Source organism: Catharus ustulatus, chromosome 2, assembly GCF_009819885.2.
Source record: "Catharus ustulatus isolate bCatUst1 chromosome 2, bCatUst1.pri.v2, whole genome shotgun sequence".
Taxonomy (NCBI): Eukaryota; Metazoa; Chordata; class Aves; order Passeriformes; family Turdidae; genus Catharus; species Catharus ustulatus.
Window position 1 is genome coordinate 60197883 of NC_046222.1, and position 22380 is coordinate 60220262.

General features: G+C 41.1%; 1 protein-coding gene across 1 annotated transcript; it reads right to left on the reverse strand.

Annotated features, from left to right (window-relative positions):
• Positions 1-1026: 1026 nt before the first annotated feature.
• GPALPP1 (GPALPP motifs containing 1) lies at positions 1027-22374 on the reverse strand. Its single transcript, XM_033052134.2, has 8 exons — positions 22242-22374; positions 15490-15634; positions 14394-14495; positions 10476-10584; positions 7802-7936; positions 7409-7573; positions 6931-7029; positions 1027-4915 (listed from the first exon to the last, which is right to left on the reverse strand). The coding sequence occupies exons 1-8, from the start codon at positions 22324-22326 to the stop codon at positions 4697-4699; spliced, it is 1059 nt and encodes a 352-aa protein (XP_032908025.1). The 5' UTR covers positions 22327-22374; the 3' UTR covers positions 1027-4696.
• Positions 22375-22380: the final 6 nt, after the last annotated feature.

Consider the following 22380-nt stretch of genomic DNA (forward strand, 5'->3'; position numbering starts at 1 on the left):
TCTAAATCTGTTTATGAGAATTACAGTAATTTCACGACCATAAGGTGCACCGGACTATAAGGCGCACCCCCGAGGAGTTGGCAAATTTCACAAATTTGTTGATCAGATAAGGCGCACCGGACTATAAGGCGCACTTTTTTTTTGCAGAGGATCTGCCCCCAGCTCCCCCCGCGCGGTTGCTGGCCGAGGCCCCGCCTCAACCCGGCAGCCATTGGCCCTGGGCCTGCCTGTACCCGGCAGGGGTGGTGCCACGGGCCCCCCTGCACCCAGCAGCCACGGCACCGCGGGTCCCTAGACTCGCCTCCACCCAGCAGCCGCGGCCCTGCTGGCTCCCCCCGTGGCTCATGGCTCTCACTTCCGGGTTGGCAAATTTCCTAACTTTTGCCCACATATAAGGCGCACCGGACTATAAGGCGCACTTCCGGGTTCGAGTGAAAATTTTAGTCAAAAAAGTGTGCCTTATAGTCGTGAAATTACTGTATTTTTGAATATTTATGTTTGGAATAATTATTTGGAAGAAGTCACAGCTGCATCTGCTCCTGCTGACGTGACAGTTTGTGCTGCTGTCTCCAAGAGAACTTATATTCCCATTCTGAAAGATCTTGTTTTTTAAAACTAAGGCTTGATTTCCATGCTGATTCGAATAATTTCAAAGAGTAGTGGGACTTATTACTGGTTTAAGGACCAATGTAAGAAAACAGATGAACTGAACCAGTGGCTGTTGTAGCGATAGCCACTTTAGGAGGCTCTGCATGGGTAATGCCTCAACCTTCATGTCGTGTTTGAAAAGAACAGAAATGCCACATTTGTGTGAGATACTGTTGTGGGTCACCGCTTCCCATACATCTGCCAGAGCTGGAATCATCAGAAAGATGCATTTCAGAGGTGCACAACAACAGGGAGCCACAAGTGTGCTCCTCAACCATCTTTGTGAACACATGAGAAAAATCTGGAGAGGTTGTCTGAAAGACACTGCATAACTTGTTGGGGTTTCCCCCCCGCATATAAACCTCTGCACACAATTCATAAGGACAAGAAAACACGTGCACGTGTTTTATTTGAGAATTGGGTAATTATGCAATTAGAAACTATATCCACTGTGTGCAAGGTGGGTGGCAAGAGCTGAGGATGCATGCACAGGAAGTTTTCAGATTCTGATTTTTAATGCTATATGACTCTTAAATCAACATGTGATTTGTAATTGACTGGACAGAAATAACAACAAATTTACATTTCAGAAACAAAACAAATCCCCAAGCTCAATTAACCCCGGACCCCTGGAACCTTCTGCAGCATTTTAAATCTTCCCTTATGCGGAAAACGCCCTTTCCTATTGGACATAAATATGTCAATGTTTCATCTTAATGTTTCTTTCTAGAAGAAAGATATTTCTACAATGCCATTTTGGTGTCTCAAAGCCCTAAATAAAATACATTTCAATTGCTGTTGATTATTTGGGAAATGCCGTTCATCCCAGGAAAAGCCAACATGCAGAGGGCATCCACCAATATCCATTCTGTAACAGCAAAAGCAAAAAATAACTCTACAAATAGGTGTTTACATTGGAAGAACATAGACAGAGATTTTACCCAGGTATTACTGTATCATATCCTAACAAAATTTTCCATCTCAGACAGCATGGTAGCTCAATATCTTTGTCCGGAAGACACATACAAAACAATCAGTAAGTTTTCTTAAAATGTCTTTATTGCTTTTAATTGTTCCTTGATAAAAGCAAACTCAATTGTTTTTTGGTTCTTTTCCCTGTCGTCATTTTTATTAATAAACAATGTTCCTTAAAACTCCTTTTAAATACGCAGTTTACCATATGCCTATGACAAAATGTTTCATTTTATTGACTATACTATGAATTACACACCTGAATTTAACATTTCAGAAGGAGGGAGACCTCACTGTTAAGCATGAATGTTCAACATCAATATAAATAAAGGACATCTATACCAGCACAAATCAAAGGCAAGCACACTAAAATCTAGGCTGGTAGACTTTTCACATCCAGGAAAACCTCCCTAATATTTCTTCTTACAAAACAGGATTTCCTGATATGTCTGGAGCCAATATGCTGTGACGTGGACTGGCACTGTAGAGTAGCAACAGCATACATTAAATCTGTGTTGGGAGCTGGTTACCAGAAACACTGCATAGTAATTATGGTGAAGATTCTCTGTGAAATAGATTCTAGTTTTTCAAATTAGATTCTGAAAAAAATACCTCCTAACATTTCAGCAGAAATACTTTATAACTTGTTCAAACTGTAGATGTCTCATCTTTTCCCATAAAAGCTTACAGAGCTTGTAATTTACTGAGCTACTGCTTGCTCTAATAACTATTTGATGGAATGGCTTGGCATGGAGTAAGAGATTACTTTGTATATTAATTCAGTTCAAAGGTTCATAGAATTTACACAAAGTAATGAAAAGCTTACCTTGAACTCTCAACAACTGCACTTTCCCCCACCTCAAGTTCATGACACTGATACCAAGTCTTTAAGAAGCTGCTGCAGAGAGGAGGGAAAAAAAGTCACCAGCTTGCATCAAGGCTTCACTAATTGGAACCACGTGTTCCACCGATGGAAGAGCAGTGCACGATGGCAAAGGGGCAGCTGCACACCCGTTATGAGTGCTCTCCTCTCGAGCAACACTGCAGAGCCTCCTCTCAAACATGGCCTTGGACAGGGCAGGAGACTCTGATGGGGCCAGGCAGGGCAGAGAGCAAACAAGCAGGGAGCCAACTGGATTTGGCCATCTGTGACATCTGATGACCGGTCCTCAGTTTGGAGGAGGAGGGGCCAAAGAACAAAAATCAAAACAGAGCACAAAACAACAACAAAATGTTTATACAAGCAGCCCTCATTCTTGCTCCAGACTTTGAATGAACAAGAACTGCATGATGGGCTCATCAAGTAATTTTTTCTCAGCTGTGAAGATTTAGCTAGTCATGCCATACTCACCCTGTCATCACTTTAGTTGCCTAAAAAAAATCCCAGACACTTCTAATACTGCTTTTCCAATAAAGAAATCTACATTTCCTCAGAAAGTAGAATTTAACAAGGCCTTGCTTGCTGAGTTAAAAAAGCATGAGGCAAGAGAAGTCTGTATTAGGGGAAGAAAAATAAATAGCCCTTATTTAAACCCTCCTCTCACCTCAAAACAAAAGGCTCAGAAACTGAAAACTGATAAAAAGCAAACAATATAAAATCAGTCTCTCTTTCTCCTGAAGGTAGCAGATTTTTCAGCTGACAAAATTAATTGTCCATTAAAAAAATAAAAAAAGAGGTGGTATCTAAATACATTCCACATAAGCACTCAATTACAACACTGGAAACTCTCCAAGACTTCTCAACCCATGAAGCCTGTGTCTCCAGCTCACACACAAATGCAATAAAATAAGACCAAGGTTTTAACTATTCATTTCTGGAGCTTGATAGGTCACTGCTCAATTAAACATGAAGTAATCCAGACACCATCTCTCAGGGTAGCCTTTTTCCAAATTACAGGAATTTTTTTCAAATTACAGCAAATCCCACAGTATTTATACTTCCAAATTACCAGCCTCTCATATACAAAATTGTTTTCATGTATAGGTACTTTCAGTAACTGCTTAAGAAGGATCCTAAACATTTGAGACAAAGGGTGAAAGCACAGGACTAATTTTAAATAATTAACACAGAATCACAGAATCATTTAAGTTGGAAAAGACTCCTAAATCACTGAGTCCAACCTTTGACTGATGCCCACCTTGTAGACCAAAGCAGCAAGTGCCATAGCCAGTTGTTTCGGGAATACCTTCAGGGATGCTGACTCCCCCACCTCCCTGAGCAGCCCATTGCAAGGTCTGACAACCCTTTCTGCTGCTTACCCACAGAAGAGGTCAAGAACTCTAAACATGAATGCAGACTTTTTTAAATGTCAGATTTATTTCCTTCCTTACAGAGGAGTTGCTCTGATCCGCAAATGATTGGGCAAAATAAGCCTTACTTTGATTTTCACATTGTATGTGTTTAAAAAGATGGATTTCTGATGACAACCTCTACAGATGGAAACTCAGATTTTCTCTTCTCATATACTACCATTTTACAACTAACTCTGAAAACCTTGAGGTTTTATTACTCCTGCTACCCCTACCTCTTCCTGCTATAGTACAGAAACTATACTGCACACATATAAACCTGCATTTATGTACAGGCACAGAATCACAGAAATAAAAGCAAATATAAAAGCTGCCATTTGAGTTTATATTCCCCAGCAGGAACTCCAGTCAAGCAATGTTCCGAACACAAATGTAAAGGATTTTTCCATGGCCTTCAGGTCAGGTTCAGAAAGAGTATCTTAAGCATGCAGGAGAAAAGGGAAAACTGCCAACTCCATTGCAAGATTAAGTCTACAGCTCCTAAAAAACCCACCTATTTTAATGAATTATTTGTATGCTAACAACAAAAAAATATACGTATCAAAATTTTAAGGTAGCAAATTTTTTTTTTTTATACCGGGACTTTCCTTTACTACTTTAGTTTTAGTTCAGATGATCCTCCCTAAGAGAGTATTTACAGACAAGGAAAAATAGTTAAACATCAGGATATTTATTTTGCATACAAATATTTACAGAAAAATACTTACAAAAATTAAGTATTCAAATTTTAATTGACTTCACTTCAAAAAAGCTTAATGCTTTCATCTTATAAAAACATGTTGCCTTTACTGTGCTCAAATTTGCTATTCAGATCTCTGGATTTTCTTATAAGAGCTTTCTTTTGTGCTTCATCAAAGCGATTGACTTTGAGATCCTGCTCTCGGTCAAATGGCCTTCTTTCCTGAGGTTTGCTCTTTTCTTCAGATGCTTTGCTCTTCAGCTTTTTCTGGTGGATGTCCATGAGAGACTCTGACCTCTTTGACTCCTGGAAGAAATGAGGAGGAAGAGGAAGTAAAGTATTTAAGAACATCAACAACAACATACAGAAAATCCAAATGGAAAGATTGAAGTCAGGAAGGCTAAAAATTACAGAAAAAGAAGGCGGCTTAGTAACTGGATATAGAATGATAAATTTAGCATACATGGAGTAGAAAGTGTGAACAATCTTGCCTAGGTTAAAATACTAATAATTCACTGATGTAGATGGCCATAATGTTGTACATACAATGCAGATAAATTATAAACTTAACACAAAAGAAATATAAAAGTTGCTCTGACATTATTGGCAGAATGAAGATACCATGTCAAAAGAAGCATCTCAAAGGACAAGCCTAGTTTCCTATACACATTCCCTAAGCACTTGGATTTGGTCTCTGCTAGGGGCAGGAACAAGCTAGACATCCTTTTAATCTTTCATGCACTACAGTGGGTTTTAAAATGTGTGCTCCTAACTTTCAATCATCTGTTGAAAGCTCACAGGATAAAGTCAAAGGTTTGAGCTGGAGCATGTCTTTTACCAACTCAAGGACTTTAGCTGCATTCTAAGAGAGCATGATCCAGCTCAAACACAACATAAAACTTCTGCTGATTTCACATAGGAGCAGGATTAGCTCTCACAAGATCATTTACAAAGATACAGCGCATTTGTGTATTTAAACCAACTGTCTCATCGAAAAGTAAAAAGCAGCTCTGATTTCTCATGATTTTCCTTCACCTCCTGTGCAAACACTCACTACTGTATCACATGCAAATAATAGCTTATGCATGAGTTAAGAAAAGATTCTCAAGGTAAATAGACAATACTTATTCATGATGTAACTGTGCCAGTGTTGAAAAAATATTGCATCAGCATTGAAAGAAACTACTTCAAGAATGAAATCTGTTCTAGTGAAGTATCTTTGGTAAATGTCAGAGAATGAAATAGGAAAGAATAGAGAAAAAAACTTTAAAAGAAAAATACCCAGAACAGCCACCTTAAAATCAGAAAAGAGGCTGATTTAACAAAAAAGAAAAAACAACAAAACAACCCAAGAAACATTGTTCTTGAACTTTGAGACAACTCCATGAATATTAGAAACAGCAAAGGCTTGTGTATGTTTTATTCCACCAATGGCAGAGAGCAAAACCCATAGTTTTACATGAAAATTATTCTTCTATATTCATAGTGATAGTAGAAATAAATGCTAAAGAAGAACATTAAGACAGAATGCTAATCAGGAAAAACATATGATTTAATAAACTACAAATAAATTATCAGAAGTGGCAGATAATCATGTAAATAAGCCAAAGCTGTGATTCTCAAGTTAATTGTCCTCTCAAGAGACAAGACTGCCTTCCATAAGAGTTCAGACCATACATCAGGGAAGAACTAGAAGTAAGAGCTGCAAGGCAGGCAGTGGCCTACACACTCCAAGGGACAGGGCTGACATACAGAAAAGTGAGAGGGAATTTGATATGGAGTTCAGATTTCTAGTAACCAACATCTGTCTGTGAACATTATCTGCTCCTGTAGAGATTGAGAAAAACTGTAAGCAATGAAGTTACTGTAATGAGTAGTTAATGTAATTAATGACAAGAGGTTAATTAATGCAGACCTGCTTAGCCCATCACGCCTCTTTGAGGTTAGTGCACTATGTTGGCCTAAAAGTTAAACCAGAACTATTGTTTTATTCTTGGGATGTCAGTAACTGTGTGAAGCAAGCTAATATTTGAATTAAGGTCCCAGCAACCATGTCCTGACATGAGGATGATTGAAGGAAAGCACCATCTAAAACTGAGGCAATATACACAAACCCAAATTGTGTCACTTTGGAGAGGACCCAATCCTGCTCTTGTTGATGTTAATGCCAAGTGTTCTAATGTCTTAAAACAGCAATAGGTTTGGGCACTAAAAGGGAAAACTATAGTGCCATCACCAAGGAAACCAGCAGCATTAGAAAGGAGAACCAGAAGAGTGAAGAACTAAAGGATATAGAAGAACAATTTTGTGATTACACTTACATTGTATGAAGTCACCTGCTCAATAAGCCTCTTGTCCCTCCCAGATAATACCATTTCTTCATTATCCTTACTGCCTGACTTTTTAGCCTCTTCTTTTTCCTGATGAGCAGAAGAAAACCACATGTTACAGTAATCAGAATGTCTGAAGTAAAAAGCAAGCAAATCTATATCTACTTTAATTAAATCTTGAGGGTAAAGTCCATGATAGAGGCCATCAGATACTTTCTGCTCAGCTTGATAGGAGAAGAAACTGAACATGCTAATTGGAAAGTCAATGAGTTGATACAGAGTATCTGACTACTGCAAAAGGGAGCAGAAATAAATGCATATCAATGATATTTAATGTTGCTACTTCATTGTCTTTATCTTTAAGCTTGAATTAGTAAATTTTGATAACAAAGAAAAATCTGGGAAAGAAAATTTCACCGAACATCAGTACTGCCTGCAAGTGTATATGAATGAATAAACAAATGTTCACCTTGGCTTTTCTCTCTCTGTCAGCTGGAGTATCTGTCCAAATAGATCTATCACCTGATTTGTCGTCAGCTCGTCTCTTGAATGTTCTTGGGCCAAATCCAAAGCTTTTCAACTCAGGTGGAAGCTCTGTCATCCATGATTCCCTGGTAACTTGTTTGGGTTCGTCCTTTGCAAAAGAAGTAGGGGTGGAGGGAAGAGTGAAGAAATTATTCAAAAATTATTGTTTGAATCTCTTGGCTTCCAAGAGAAATCATAGACTTTTTTCTTTGTGTTAACACCTGCACACGTGTAGCATCCCAAGTAGAACTGCAACCAGGTTTACACAGAAACAAACGAAGAGAACGACAAATGCACTCCAGCAACAAAACACTAGAAATTAAGAAATCCAACTTACGCTGTCTGCTGAAGTAAGTTTTTCTTTCATTCTCTGAGCTCTGCGCTCAAACTCTTCGGCCACATCAGACTCCACTGGTCCTTTTGCAGGCATTGGGCCTATAAAATTGTCTTCATCCTCGCTACTATCTGTCAGCTTCCAAAAATAAAACATTTATTTCAAACATGGTGCTAAGAGCATAAAGAAACACTTTAGCTTTATAGAATAACGAAGACTTTGTCTGGAAGAGCATATAAACCTAATGCAATGCATCTCCCAGATAACAAAAACCTGGATTAGAACTTCAGATTAGATCCATTCTAGCACTTCAACATGGATACTTCATCTCCATTTTGCCAAAAGCAGTATCTCTTGTCTGAGGCAAGACTGCTGGTAAAGGCAGTAGCAGCACACAGAGCCCTGCTACTTTACATTACTCTGCATGCAGCCACACAGCCTCTGTGGCCATGGGTAATTTGGAAGACACAAGCATACAACTTCCATATTTTGGGCTTTACCATCACTAGCAACATTTGGATGCATCTCCCTAATAAGGATCACAATTTCACACTGCAAGAACTTTCTTGAGCTCAGATTCTGTGAGGATGCTAAAAAGATTAACGTGCAAGGTAGGGCACCAGTGACACACATGGTACTATGCCCCTGTGTGTACAGCATCTCCACCTAATTCCTTGGCTCTGTCATTCACTTCTTCGATTCCTCATGGACCCCTTCAGGAAGAATTTTTTCACTGCAAGGGTTATCAAGCATTGGAACAGGCTGTCAAGGAGGTGGTGGAGTCACCATTGCTGGAAGTGTCCAGAAAATTACTGGATGTGGCCCTTAGTGCCATGGTCTAGTTGACAAGGTGGTGATGGGTCAAAGTTAGACTCCATGATCCAGGAAGTCTTTTCCAACTTAATGATTCCATGATTCTGACATAGCACTCTAAGCAATTTTTTTGGAGAAGGGCTAAAAAAGTAAGTTTGTTAGGGACTAGTTGCCAATAAAAATCTTTCTAGTTGCCAGGGGTTGTACAGAAAGCTCACTGGTGCCTTCCTCCAAGTTCAAACAGTACAGATGTGGATGTAAGCAAAACTAGACAAGAAAATGGTGATGCCACAGTACCCTGGGAGCAAAGCTAAGGTGCCCAATATCTACAAAAGTATAAAGATTTCGCTACAGTCTGACTGTGCGTGATAAAAGCAATGGGAGTAGGATGACAAGGCTGTGTAGCCAGGAAGCACAAAGCACTGCTTGGGAATACACAAGGCGGTGAGTCATTAGATTCACTAAAGCAAAGTGAAGAGTCAGCATGCCTCCAAAGATGTACTTGAATACAAAATAATTAAATAAAATTTAAAAAAAGCCAACAAGAAATTACTCATATTCAAAATTAAGAAAAAGAGTTTTATTAGGAGGAGGTAATAACAAGATAATTATTAGGAAAAGAAAAAAGGTAAGCTCTGTAATATCAGTAAAAAAGCTGATGCTAGAAGATGTATTTATGAGAAAATAGACTTTTTTGTTTGCAAAATATAAAAGCAGACCGGTTTTGACATCTCTGCCTCAAGAGATTTGTCACTATGATAAATTGCTTAATCATTATTTGGAGTTTTAAGACGATGAGTACCTCTGAAATGTCAGATAATTTTTCTGCACGATGAATTACAACACTACTCATTGCAGGAGGCTGGAGAATTACATGCTTTGCAACTGCTAACAAAAAAAGTGAAGTTTCATAGCAGCCTTTGCATCCTTTTTTCCTAGTGTGTCTAGCATCTTCCATAGTGTCTGGGAGTTAAATGTAGAAATAGAAGTTTTTTAAAAATAAACAGAATAACCATTCATTCTCCCAAGAAATTTATATTCAGTTTATCATAGCATGAGAGAAGATTCATTTGTCTAAGCACTGGTATCCAGCACCATTTTTGGTGTCTTAGGGTCTCCTGCCTGGCTTAAGAGGTGCTGCTCAAGAAGGGCATGACCTTCTCTAAAAGTGTTACTCTCTGCCTGCCAGGCCCTCCCATGGGCAATTTGGATACCTCAGAATGGCACTGGAAGCCCACGTTTAGGGAGCTCAATCTTCCCCACAGCTGTATTTTATCACACATCTTATTCCTGAATGTTCTTTAGTAGCACACGCATTATTTTGCCAACACGGATGACGTACTACAGAACTTCTACCTAGTTTTTACCTAACATAACCAGAAAACTCAAAAAACATGAATCAAAAAGGTGTGTCAGTGCCACTGTCCTGAACCACCTCACTCCCAGTTACAGCTATTATCCTGCAATTGCTAAGAACAATTTAGTGACACTGCAATGCCATTCTTGATTGTAATTCTTTTGGATAAACTTATTTAAAGGTTGTAGCCAGTAGTAAGCCTCTTTAGGAAGTGAAGATGTGTTTTCTGCCTGCAGTTTAGGATGCCAAGACTGCTTGTGTTCAGTGAGTGCACCATCTATTTAACAGCAAAAGCACAACAAACCAGACCAGTCTTTTCGGTTTCTATTTTTTTAAAGGCTTATTTATGCTCCAGTACTTGACTCCAGCAAAAATATGCCAGACACTTTCTACTCCAAAATTAAACTGTCATCCTGAGAAGTATGCTGGTAGTCTCTTTCAGGCTGCAATTTTTTTAACCATTTCAGACAGCTTGTACTAAAACAAAAGGCTCGTCTTTTCACAGACCTGGGGACGGGATTCTGATGAAATAGATGGTCCTATGAAACATCTGCTACTCCTGGTGTCCTCTGAAGGTTTCTTAAAGCCAGGTGGTAATGCAGGACCTATAATGGGCCTTGACAGCAGTGGGGGAAAAAAAGGGGGGAAAAAAAATAAAATCTTAGTTTTTCAGTTGAGGGGGAAAAAATACAACAGATCAATATAAAAATCAAACATTGATGAGAAGTATGACTTTCCTTCCTCCCCACGCCAAGTGTGCCCCTGTGCACACCTATTGTAGGAATGAGTAAGAGTGTCTCCATTTTCCAGGAGGACCTGTGCAGACAGTTTTGATGCAAAAAACCCAGGAAACTTGCAGCATATAGTGAAGGAAATCAATTTTTTTCTTCCCTAGCTTCCTTCACCAGATTCAAGAGCAATAAAAGGTGATAAGACAAATATACACTCCTGCTTTGCAATCAACAAACCCAATTTTGTTCTTCTTGTCTTGCACCTCTGTTTCACTGTCCTTTAATAAGCAGAAACAGTGAACTGCTCTGATTTTATTTCACCTTGGATTAAGAAAGAGAGAAGAAAAGTTTTGTGAGTCCGGGTAACTTCACTGATTTGTTTTTAAGTAGCAGCTCTGCAAGCAATGTTGACTCAGTTGTCTCCACAAACACAGAAAGGTGAGAATCTCTTTTCAGTGATGAAAAGAATACTACAAACTGTGCTCAAAGAAACTGTGTTTGCTGTATTGAAAGTCTTTTGAATGCAGATTCCTCTTAATAATGCACCATAATAGTCTTTAAAGCTAATAAAAACTAATTAAAAACCCAAACAGCTGTCACCTGAAGACATAACCAAGTGATAGTATCCTCCCAACCACACAGCACCCTGTTTATTATGACCTTCAGTTATGAGCTGTAGGTTATCAAAAGTAACAACACCTGAATTGAATTTACTAGTTATGGCCTTTACTCAATCCCAGGCAATCTAATCAGTACAGCAGTGCTGTACTGATATTATTGTCAGGGTTTAAAGAGGGGAAATAAAAGACACAAATTCTCACGGAAGAACTAACCACAGATATACAGACATGAGCAATAAATATGAGCTCAGGCCAGTACAAGTGCACTGGTGAGATTTTAAACCCAGGCAAAAAGTCTGGGTTGATTTTGAAGTTCCACCCCCACCTAACTGCTGCAGTTTTATCTTCTTTCTGACTACTTTCTTGTTAAGACTGTCCTTTAAATTCCTAATGTAATTTAAAGAGATTGAGTTTAAACTTACACAGATACAGCCAAAAAAATATCTTTTATTTTAGTATACAAGTACCTTTATTCTGCATGGAGAGACAGATAAACCAAACCATAAAAAAAGTTCTCTACTGAAATATATATGAACATCTCTGTTGTGGGCTGTATCTGTGCAGCCTGTGAAAAAGAATCCATTTCAAATACTCTGTCTGGATTCTGTCGCAGCTCAAAGGTTCTTTAGGGAACAGAAAAATAGTTCTCATATTCACCCTTCCCATGCTTTCCACTTCTTATGCTTTTTCTTTTCCCCTACATGAACACCTCTTTAGTCTTTCCTCAGCAGTACACAGGTAACATGATCCTTGACAGCTTCCGGGATGTCCAAAGGGTTTCTGAATAGGTGAATTGAATCTAAATACTAGTAATATTTCAAGTCTGATAATATATTTACTCTAATAATATATTAACTACTAATAAATAACTGGTAAACACATTTTACTGCCGTTGGTAACTTCTGTACTTATACATATCAAAAATATCCCCCAAACTTACGGACTAATGTTAATTTAACGAATATTGCATTTAATATATGGCAAAGACTGTTCTGTTGTTGGAAGTCCTTGTTAATGTGTATTTTGAAATGAGTATTTCAGCATTCTTCTACTGTATAACATAAATTTTTTTAAGATCACCTTTGCTCTTTACCTTGATGTGTGAACACTTCAGTGATATTTATGAGTGCTGCACTTCTGTCTAATATTGATAAACAGTAATATAATCTTCGAAATTGAAGGGAATCTTTTCACATACATATTTTATGCTGGAATGATTCAAACCATTTTCAACAAACTGCAGATTGCCACACGAGCTGCCCCTAATCATGACCATGTTGCTTTGACAAGTCTGGAAAAGATGTAAGAGAATAAAAGCTTTTCTAAAAGAATGAGTATGTCATACAGAACTGATAAACAGCCTGTCCATACACTGAAACAAACGACCTGCATTTGTTTCAATTATTCATGGCTCAGTTGGCAGCTGGCAATCTGCTCAAGGCTAAGGGCAATGCAGCAGGCAGACAGCAGCATTGTGTCTGCGCCCTGCACGGCTTACCCGCCTCCCAGACTCCCAGGTGTGTGTGGGTGGAAGATAGACAAGGCTCTTCCCACACAACACACCGTGCCCACCTAGTCAGGGAATCAGGCTGGGTGCAAAACAGCTCTGCTCAATCTGCTTTCTCAAAGCGTGCTAGGAGCAATTGTATGGCAGGAAAAAACAATACAGTGAGTGCCAAGTGCCTTCTACTGCTTTAATCTATCACAGACACAGAGCAGACTCTTGCCTCAATGTCACAGAATCACAGAATATTCTGAGTTGGAAGGGAACCACAAGGATCATTAGTCCAACTCTTGAGTGAATGGCCCCTTCCTCTTCCATTTTACCACGAGTATTCATGTCAAAAATCAAGAAAGCAAGGCTACCTCTGCTGATATTAGAAGTTACAAGCATTTACTTTATTTACTAGAGAATATATTATTTCTAACGACCTGCTAAATTGTATAATTAAAATAATACTTTGTGCATACAGAATACAAGAAAAAGGAAAACAAAATTAGTTGTTTGTGGGGCCATCAAAGCACCAAATGATCCCATTGAGCATGATACCCACAACTACAAGAGCTTTTTAATTACAGAAAAGTGTAACCAAATGTACATGAGAAAGATACTTCCAAATAACCTGTTATATAAATTCTTACTTAGTTACATAAATTTTATGCTGCCAAGCATCATAAAAATTTATGCAAACTAAAAAAAAAAAATTAACTTTGAAATTTCTTTTGAGATGGTATATTACACACACAGCTTAACAGTAAATTGAGTCACTTTCCTGGAACTGAAAACTCGTACCTAACAGGCAAGTATTACTTTTTCTACCAGCTCCCTATTGCTCTGAGGCAGATAAAAGTGATCAAGGGACTCTTGTACTCTCATCAGGAAGTGTCCTCTTGGAAGCACCAATTCCACTATAGACTATAATTTCAAATTATAGAAAGGAGTGCACAGATTGATATAAACACTAAAAAGCTGTGAGACACAGCTAAGTTCTGTATAGAAAATCCATATAATATTTTGGGGGAGAAGTATTTTATAACTGTAAGCAATCAAATGGAAAGCCTCCTGAGAGAGACCATAAATGATGCTTATTTGTGTAGACCTGACAGCCTCTTTTCCAGAAACCTACAGTGTTCAGAGTAGTTTTGTACCTGGAGACATGTAAACAATAATCCTTGATGCATCAGCAAATGACATGGCCTTGCACCACACACAAGGTAACTGCCCCAGTCCCTCACAGACCAGAATGAACTACAGGTCCTTGTACCTGTAATTTGTTTTTTCTCCACTGATCTGAGACCTATCAAAAGAAATGGAGGAAATTTGACACCCAAAACACATCTCAGAAAACTTACATTAGTTCTTTTACTCTCCTTTCAACCTGCTCTAGGAGGGCTGTGTGCTCTGTTTCAAGGCAATGTTGTGCTTGTTCTCAGAAAATGGAGAAAACATTAGCTCTAATCAGCTCAGTCTCAAGTGCACAACTGAAATGTTCTATAATAGTGATACAAAATACTTAATCTAAAATAATTGTGTTTTAAGGAAAAGAATCTGAATATAATTCCATTTTAATTACCTCTCTGGAGAATCATCCTGTTTTTTAAATCCAGGAGGAAGAGCTGGCCCAAAAAAGCCATCATCATCATCATCATCGTCTTCATGAATTCTTTTTGGCTTTCTGCAAATATAGATTTCACTTAATTATTACCTTGACATGCAGAGCAATTATCTACATTTTAAAAAGGGAAAAAAACACATTAAATTATTTCATAGGGTCTTCTGTACTAAAAATCCTGCTGTTACCAAGGAAACAGTGCAAAAGGCTGCAAAATGATTTGAAGCAATTAAAGAACTGGGACTGTAAGATTCACTTAAAAAATATTCTGACATTCGAAAAAAGAAAAAGAAATTTAAAAACCAACACTAAGAATGCTTTTGCTGTAGAAATAAGTTTAGTATAATGTTGAAATACCATTTTCTAGTCACAAAATAATCTAAAATTCAGTATACTTCTCCCTCCATTTTTATACACTGTCTGCATTTTGAGTAGTATTTTTCCTGTTCAATTCTAATTAGGTGAAAAACTATTGGCCAAGAAAACAAGAAAAAAATTTAATAATAATTACTCTAGCACTCATTAAGATGACATAATGGCCTTGAAGTCTCTTATACCAGTCTTAGAGCAAACACACACAAATTCTTAACACAGCAATTGTGAGTAATCAACCCAACAAATGAGAGTTACTTGCTACACAATTCAGGCTTTTTTCATTAGAGTTGACATTATGAATGCACAAATTCATGTCCATAAACAGGTCTCATGGCCTCTCAGAGAGAGCTAGTATACCAAAACCAGGGCAACACTCCAGTACCAAATACTTATGTACATGGTAAGTGGTGTGTGTCCTTAGCATAAACACGGAAATTTGCAGAACTATAATAAAACATATTAATGCAGAGATCTGACTTGCCCAAATAACTTAATTCCACCACAGGGCATCAAGCAGGTCACCTGAACATTCTTGGCCACGAAGAACATACAGAACCCTTAATCAGAAGTTTTATCCAGGTACCTTTTTTATGCAACATGGTCCCTTTCTCATAAGTTAGACAGACACATTACATTTGCAATTAAATTTGTAAATATAAAAATAACCCAAAACTATACTCACTTGGGTGCTGGATTTCCTTCTGTCTCCTCTTCAGAATCTCTGTTTGTGTCTCTGGGTAGAGGAAGAGATTCTGAGTCGTCATCACTGTCGGGATTTTCTGAGCTACAGCTGCTTTTGTAGTCTGGAGGCAGTGCTGGTCCTGCAACTGAATATCCAGAGTTATTTGGGATCATAAAATCACAGAAAGATTTGGATTGGAACAGACCTTAAAGAATATCTAATTCTAATCTCCCTGCTATGGGTAGGGAACCTCCTACTAGACCAGGTTTAATAAGGATACCTACTAAACATTTCAAATGAGTATGATCTATCATGGCATTTTCAAAACATGTACTTACTCGGAATTAAGTTTATTCAATCACTGCTCTCTTTAGCATTTAAAGAAGACATCTAAATAAACTTCTAGAAGTTACTTCTTTCAGCACCATGCTTCCATCAACAACCTGCCCTGAACTGTTCTGACTGAGGACATTACTAATCCTACACGAGCATCCTCTGGAACAGGACTAGAAAGCCCTGTTTTGTATAACAACTAATGTACAATGGATGTGGCATAAACTCTTACATTTAAAAGAAACACCTTAGTAAAGCATTTGAAGGTTACTAGTGAAGAAACACATCATCTGTACGTACCCAGAGTGGGAGACCATAAATTATTAAATGGGTGCATTTGTGACCATCAGTATTAAATTACAGTAATTTCACGACTATAAGGCGCACCCTTTTGACTAAAATTTTCCCCCCAAACCCGGAAGTGCGCCTTACAGTCCGGTGCGCCTTATCTGATGGACAAAGTTCAGAAATTTGCCTACCCGGAAGTGAGAGCTGCAAGCCGTGGGGGGAGCCGGCAGGGCCGTGGCTGCCAGATGGAGGCAGGGCAGAGCGGCAGCGGGCACGCCCTGGCCCCGTGGAGGCGGGACAGTCCCTCTACAGGCACACCCCGGCCCCGTGGCAGCCGTAGCCCGGCCCCGGAGAGGCGGCACGGAGCGGCGGTGGGCATAGCCCGACCCCGCCGGGTGGAGGCGGGCCCGGGTGCCCATGGCTGCCGGGTGGAGGTGGGGCCTTGGCCAGCAACCGCGCAGGGGGAGCTGGGAGCGAAGCCTTGCTGCAAAAAAAAAGTGCGTCCTATAGTCCGGTGTGCCTTATATGATCTACAAAGTTGTGAATTTTGCCGACTCCCCAGAGGTGCGCCTTATAGTCCAGTGCACCTTATGGTCGTGAAATTACTGTAATTGCCAGCCTGCTTTATGAATGATTTAATGATTAAGGTTATTCCCAGTTCAGCTAAATGTGAACAACAGCGACAGATTTAAGTACTTTGCTGAAAGGGGTATGATTTAGGCATTCAGAGAATGAATTCAAAGAATTGTTGCTGTCAGAAGGCCAGGGCAGCGGATGGAGCTCCAGTAAAACCTTCATCCTCTGGGGTAATATCTCAGCAAAATTAAAATTCAGACACTAACACTGCAATAAGGCCTGAGCTGTTTCTGGCACTCTGCCCACCAGCAGACACTGATCTTTACAGATTTATTTGGATACAGTACCATGTGCAATGGGTCCAGAAGCAGCTCAGCCATTGATCCTAGCAGCAAATGCCCTCCAAACAAGACCCTTAACACAGATACCCTCATGGGCTCGATCAACAAGGAATCAGCTGGAGCAAGCAAAATCCAGCAACGGTGCCAAGGTAAGAGGCCTTCCCAACCCAGAGCAAGGTACCCATTTACACACAGTACAAACAGCCCACATTCCCATGTAATGGATATTTGATTCTACTGATGATTTAGCAGCCTGTGACACAGACACCATTCCTCCTCTTAATATCTCAAACACTGAGTACAAGACATGCAGGACAGATAGGTATTTCGGTGAGAAAAAGACATTGTTTCCTTTATAAATAGCCAAGGGTCAGATGAAAACATAAATGGTACCAGGAAATTAGATCTCCAGTTGAAGAACTACAATTTTTTGATCGTACAAAACACAACCTGATGCATATTATGGTTCCATTGTTAGCTGACAAAGGCTAGGCAGAAATCAAGTCCTTCGAGTAAGTTTCACTAAGTTTTTAATCATATTTAGCACAAGGACAGTCCACTAGTTATAAAGTAGCCAGGCAGATCTGCCTTCTTATTTCCTGTTTTAGCTGGAACATACAAATCCATTTCAGCATTAGGATGGAAAAAACCCCAAAACTACAAACTAGGGTCACCCCACAAAAATTCAAAACACAACACCCCAGCCCATAAAGATAAAATAAGTTCAAAATTAAAGAAAACAAACATGCATGATAAGTAGGAATAAAAGCTGCTATCAAGAAGTCTCCTCTTTCAACACGAAAAGCATCACTTGAATTAAAACACTTAAAACCCAGATAAAGCCCAGATAAAGACAACTGATTTCTCCAGCCACCTGGTACCCTGACATCATGCCATTTATTTGCTCTAAATGCAAAAGAAAAGGGTTGGAGTGGAAGGAACGAACTCAGATACAACCTGATGAGTCTGATACTAGAGAGGAAGAGAGAAATTAGGAGTAGTTTTGTGACCTGCATAGAACTAGTAAGACCAAAACTAAGGAAGGAGACTGGTCCCACTGGCATGTTGTTCAACACCAGGGATAACACATATACAGTAATTTCACGATTATAAGCCGCACCATTTTGACTAAAATTTTGCTCCCAAACTGGAAGTGCGGCTTACATTCAAGAGCGGTTTATATATGAACAAATTTTGGAAATTTCCCAACCTGGAAGTCCGAGCCAGCAGCAGCAGGGCAGTGGTGGTGTGGCGGCAGCGGCACGGCTGGGCACAACCCTCTCCCTCTTCCTGGTGGCACCGGCTGGGCAAAACCCTCTCCCTCTTCCCAGTGGTAGCAGCCAGGGATGCCCCTCTCCCTCCTCCCGGTGGCACTGGCTGGGCAAGCCCCTCTCCCTCCTCCTGGCGGCAGTGGTCGGGCACGCCCCTCTCCCTCTTCCCGGTGGCACCAGCTGGGCACGCCGCTCCCCTGCCTCCCTGCGGCAGCGGTGAGCGGGGCTGGGGCTGCTCCCTGGCGGCTGCCCTGAGCAGGGCCGAGCCAGTAAATCCCGTGATCCCACGATTCTGTTACTAATTGGCCACTTTGTGAAAGTTTCACACGGATCCTCGCTGCGAACGAAAGTGCGGCTTACAATCCGGTGTGGCTTATTTATGCAGGAAAAACGAAACGTTGCTGACACCCCGGAAGTGTGGCTTATAATCGTGAAATTACTGTACTTTCGTCCCAGTTCCTCTCCATTATGTTGGCAAAACTGTTTGTATAGGCTACGCAATGAGCTGGATCAGGGAACTTAAAACCACAGCACTCCCCTGAAAGAACCGTTTGTTTGTGGAACTGCAGCCTAAGCAGGAAAACCAGAAATGAAACAGAGACTGACTAATGAAGGGGAAATGGCATTTAAAGCTTGAGGAAGAAAAGTCATAGGACATGGTGAAAAGAAATGAGGGGAAAGAGACTTGGGATTAAAAATTAATATGATCATGGTACTGACTGAGACTAACAATCAGCACGGGCAAAGACACAGCTATGGATCAGGATGGTTTGGGGAGCCACAACAAAGAGCAGAAAGGCAGAAATGGAAATTGCAAAGCATAAATTCTGGGAGCAAAGAAAGAAAAGGGTAAGGAGGAAGGTCAAGATCTAATCAGAAGTCTGTGAAATTCCCACCACCAAGCCACGGAAAAGTGGAAAAATACAGCCAAAAGGATGAACAGAGGAGAGCTCCAAGAGTCAGGAAACTAAACCTAATGAGATGAGAAAGATAAATAGATGTAGCAACGGCAGAGCAGCAGAAAAGTGACAAAGTAACCAGAACTGGGAACAATTCAGAGCAGGACAATGGGAAGAGGGAAGCAGGACCAAGTGAGACTTAAGTGAATGTTTCACAGCAACTAGAAGTGACCATCCTACTAATGAGCTGGCTCTGGTGACTATCTGCCTGAAAATTAAGTCAATTCTATTCAGAAACTGAATTAAAAGCTACTTTTTGTTTTGTTTTGCTAGGGTTATTTCTGCTGTATTTGAGGATTCTAAGCAACCTACCACACCATCAGAGATGTACTGGAAAGCTCTCAAGGACAGACAAGGCCTTGCAGCTCCAGCACAGTGGTAGATCAACCCAGACATATCAACACATCCATATTGTAACAAATGTGGCCTCAATGCTGAAATAGACAAAACTCCCTTCTGTGCCTCTGGTTATTTTTAGCCATTCCCTAGCACTTCTCTCCTGCTGGGACAAGGACAGCCCAGAGGCAGGGACAAATGGGCCAAAGGAAGTATGATTCGTGCAGCAGGAGCACAGTTAGTCCAGCTTCAAAGCACCATCATGAAGTGAAGAATCAGGAAATGAGTGCATCCCATGGGTTGGACAAGCTGAGGAAGGTAAAGGATTTACCAGGGATAGGCTTTTGGGTCTGTCTAGCTACCATTTGCTTCCATCCTGTTCCCAGTTAAGGGTCACAGAAGTATTATTAGCATCACTTCTCTGACACCAGAGGTAGTCCATGGGCAATGTGGTTTGTCCCATGGTAAGAATACGAGTGGATATTGTGGGAAAAAATGTCTGGATGCTCATATCCAGAGGGGTGGTGGGAGTGGGGCTCAAGGGGGCTGAGATATTTGCTACTGACTGCGGTGCACAGGGTACAAAATGCTGCTAGAAACTGAGCCAACTAGTCTCCCAAGGCTGCAGACAGTTCCCAGGTGGATTGCCTCCAGAAGGAATGTATTAGCAATAAATGTAATCATAATCACTCTCCTATTTCTTGTGTCTGTCTGAGAGCCTTCTCTTGTGTCTGAGAGTCTTCTCCGCCACAGGCTGCTCAAAGTCCTACTTTGTTGCTGTTGGGAGATGGAAACTATGAAAGTAGACTAAAAGAACAAGTGCTCTTCAAGAAAAGCAACGAGCAGCTCAAATATCAGTGAGACTACTACAGCAGGAAAAATATTGGAAAAACTTCTTCAGCTTTAAAAGGTGAAGCATCTCTTAAAATAGTTAGAAAACACAAGGGAAATTGTTACAGAACAAATTCTAGGCCCATTTGACTCAAGACCCAGCAAGTGTTGCAGCACAGAAGGTGCTGGTGGCAGCCCCACTGTGTGATTTTTGTCACTCCAGGTGCAGGGCTCCAGATGGAGCTGTAGTTCTGTACAGCAAAGTGTGTTATGCCAAAGTACTTGCTCTCCTTTCTTCCTCTGCACTGCAGCAGTCTGCCTCATGGGGTGCACAGGGACACTTAGTTGCTGAAAGTCAGAGTGTAAAAGTCTGTGAAAATTATAAAAACAAACAACCTGCCAATAGCTGGGGTTTGGGGTTTTTGTTTGTTTGTTTTCAAAGGCAAATAAATTCCTTCACCTACTTCACACAGAAATTTCCAAGCAGATCTTGGATCAGTTCCCAGTGCAACTGTAATACCATGAACCTGATTTACACTGGGACAAAGAGGGGACAAACTCAGCTGAGTAACTTAGACAAGACACTGCCAAAACACCCACTGTCACAAACCCATGGCCTAAGGATTAGACTTGTTTTCTTCATACATGATACACATGCTTGCAGCATGCATCAGGGAGTTGATGGAAAGTGAATAAATAAGCCATTAACACAGACAGGGCCAGAAAAGGCAGCACCAGCTCATGTAGTCGGGGCTTCTGCACAGAGCTTGATGTTGCCATGGTGTCAGCTAATGCAGCATCTTTGTACCTCTTGCTATTGCTCCCTCTTCTGGATTAAAAAATCAGAGAGCAGACAAGCACAAACCTTTCCCATCAGAGCTGCTTTCTTTGGAGTAACCGAATGGTCAGTGACATGCTGCTAGAAACTGAATATATGCACTAGTGCCCTCAACCTGGATTAAAGGCAAGGAGGGAAAACACTCAAAGTGCTGCTTCCAGAGATATTACTGACAGACAAAATGAAAGAATTTTAGCGGGGAAACTGAGCTCTACTGCACAAGAGCCAGCCTAGCAGTCAGCTGGTCTTGGTGAGATCCCACTTCTGATGTGACAGTACTAAACGTGAGACCCTGGCAGGCGAGGCACCACAGCCCCACTGACTGGCAGGCTGCTCCACATCCTGAGCTACACTGCCTGGAAAACCACAGCCGACAAAGTGGTTTGGCTTGGCAAAAGAAAGCACGCTGCACAGGCCCAGCCTCTCCTTTTCTACCCACTAATTTCACACTTGGAGCTGCTGAAGAGCACCGGCTTCAAAGCGCACACGACATTTGAGCAAGACAAAAGTAAATTACTTAAAGTATGTTGGTTTTTTTTTTTCCTGAAAAAGTCACTGTAATAACCCTCCCGGGAGGTTCAGCTCCCATCCAGATGCTGCACTGGTGGTGCACACCCTGCGCTGTGACACTGGGCTGCGGAGCCCCGCTATCCCACCGACAGAGCATCCATCCTGTGCTGTGGAACACGGGCTGCAGAGCCCCGCTATCCCACTGACAGAGTATCCATCTTGTGCTGAGCCCCGCTATCCCACTGACAGAGCATCCTGCGCTGTGGAACTGGGCTGCAGAGCCCCGCTATCCCACTGACAGAGCATCCATCTTGTGCTGAGCCCCGCTATCCCACCGACAGAGTATCCTGTGCTGTGGAACACGGGCCGCAGAGCCCCGCTATCCCACCCACGGAGCATCCATCCCGCACTGTGGAACACGGGCCGCAGAGCCCCGCCGTCCCACGCCGGCGCGTCCCTGTGCTCTCACCCTGGCTGAAGTCCTCGCCCGGCTCGGCCTCGGCGCGGTGCGGGAAGCCGGGCGGCAGCGCGGGGCCGATGAGCTGGCGGGCCATGGCTCCGGGGGCTCCGGGGGCAGCCCGGCCGCTCTCCCCGTCCCGCTCCGCTTC

Excerpts from the sequence above, each read along its gene's own strand:
- GPALPP1 (XM_033052134.2), bottom strand. The coding sequence starts at position 22,326 with ATGGCCCGCCAGCTCATCGGCCCCGCGCTGCCGCCCGGCTTCCCGCAC. Across the intron at positions 15,635-22,241 it reads GGGCGAGGACTTCAGCCAGG|TTGCAGGACCAGCACTGCCT; the intron begins GTGAGAGCACAG and ends CTGGATATTCAG. Across the intron at positions 7,574-7,801 it reads AACTTACTTCAGCAGACAGC|GACGAACCCAAACAAGTTAC; the intron begins GTAAGTTGGATT and ends TCTTTTGCAAAG.